General features: G+C 46.7%; 1 protein-coding gene across 1 annotated transcript; it reads left to right on the plus strand.

The window, feature by feature from the left end:
- Positions 1–209: 209 nt before the first annotated feature.
- On the plus strand, positions 210–1,870 carry LOC109509716 (probable ATP-dependent RNA helicase DHX58; the record flags this gene model as incomplete). Its single annotated transcript, XM_019859534.1, has 3 exons — positions 210–399; positions 1,147–1,385; positions 1,553–1,870. Coding segments are annotated over 3 exons (747 nt in total), but the record flags the coding sequence as incomplete, so codon positions are not given.
- Positions 1,871–1,878: the final 8 nt, after the last annotated feature.

The raw sequence follows: 1,878 nt of genomic DNA on the forward strand, positions 1-1,878 counted from the left end.
TTTTTTATCATGTTTTAATACTTGTTAAATGTATTTATTTTCAAAATTGGAACTCAGTTTCAATATGAATTTTCACATATATAATAGAGACATCTACTGTGCAAATCATGCCAATCACAACTAAAATGTCATCGAGTTGCAATATGTTGTGCTAAATCCAAATCCAGATTGGATTCGGATTTAGCTGATGTGAACACGGCAATCGATGTGTTGGTGCAGGTGTGGAGGAGTGCAACAGGCGACTGATACGATGTGCCATCCACCTGCGCGAGTACAATGACGCGCTGCTGATCAACGACACACTGCTGATGGAGGACGCGCTGTGTTCTCTGAAGGACTTCTACAGAGAGACCACCATCATCGACGACACCGACCGTTTCCTGGTGAATCTTTTCCAAGGTGTGGGCGCTTATTTGTCTGGTAATCGGAAAGTGGTTGCCTGTGTACTTTCTCCACAGACGACGGAGATTATCTGTTCAGATATTTGGAACTCACCAGGTGATCAGACCAGGTTGCACCTTGCTGCACTAATGCAGATTCCAGATTTGATCGAGATTGCACATTTTAACATTGAACATGTTCAGATGTTTAAAGCTCAAATGTGATCAGATAACAATGCAAATGACAAATTTCTTATCCGAGTGCTTAATCCAGATTTGAAATGGACTGCATATGTCGTCACAAATACCACTTTTACAATTTGACTTTAAATTTCAATTCAAAGATTTCGATGTTTCGACCTCAAATGTCTTCAGATCAGAATCCAAATCTGAAATGCTGAATCCAGATTTGATCCAGATTGTACATGAATTAAAATTTAAGATGGAATATTTGATTGAACATATTTCGTCATTTATGACTAATGAGCCCATTCGATCTGGTTGCAATTTGTTGCTGAATCCAGAGTTGATCCAGATTGCACACAAAGAAAAAAGTCAGATGTTCAGATATTTTTTTACTCAAAATGAAAATGTCTCGATATTTATTACTCAAGTATCATGAAGAACAGATTATTAGTACTAATTCAGAATCCAGACGTGGTCCAGATTGCGCGCGAATTAAACCTCTGAACTATCAGATCTTGTCCAAGGTGGGACTGGAATTCAGTGGAAATCACAAAGTTGATCACCCGTCGCTCACCTGCAGATAACCAAGCCAAACTGACGACGTTGGCGCGCGACCTGCGTTTCACAAACCCCAAGATGGAGCAGCTGGAGAGCACCCTGCGGAGGCACTTCTCTCCCAGCGTAGAGTCCAGAGGAATCGTCTTCAGCAAGACCCGCAAGAGCACGTCCTGCCTGCACCAGTGGGTGCTCGCCAACGACAGCCTGCGCTCAGCCGGCATCAAGTCCGCCATCATAACCGGCAGCGCCGGCATGACACAGGTGCGCTCGCTGACTGACATCGACCGACAAAAGTGGAAGTGCACAAATTAGAGTTGGCGATCAACCTGACGTGCGGTTTCAAATAACATCAAAGACGATTTAGCCTTCAACAAATTCAACGCAGGTTTTACTCAACGCCATCGTATCAATCGCCGCTTTTCCCGCAGCAAGATCGCGACAAAACCATCCGGAACTTCCGCCTGGGCTCCGTCAATCTCCTGATTGCCACCAGCGTGGCCGAAGAGGGCCTGGACATCCACCAGTGCAACCTGGTGGTGCGTTACGGCCTGCTGACCAACGAGATTGCCCAGCAGCAGGCTAGCGGTCGCGCCCGCGCCCAAGACAGCCACTACTCTCTCGTGGCAGAGCGCGGCAGCCGCGAGGAGCGACGCGAGCACCTCAACACTTACCTGGCGGGCCTCACCGCCAAAGCCGTCGACAAGATCCACCAGATGAGCCCGAGAGAGTTCAGAGCAAACGTGAGTGACCCTCT

The sequence above is a fragment of the Hippocampus comes genome, unplaced genomic scaffold (assembly GCF_001891065.2).
Source record: "Hippocampus comes isolate QL1 unplaced genomic scaffold, H_comes_QL1_v1.1 C17019017, whole genome shotgun sequence".
Taxonomy (NCBI): domain Eukaryota; kingdom Metazoa; phylum Chordata; class Actinopteri; order Syngnathiformes; family Syngnathidae; genus Hippocampus; species Hippocampus comes.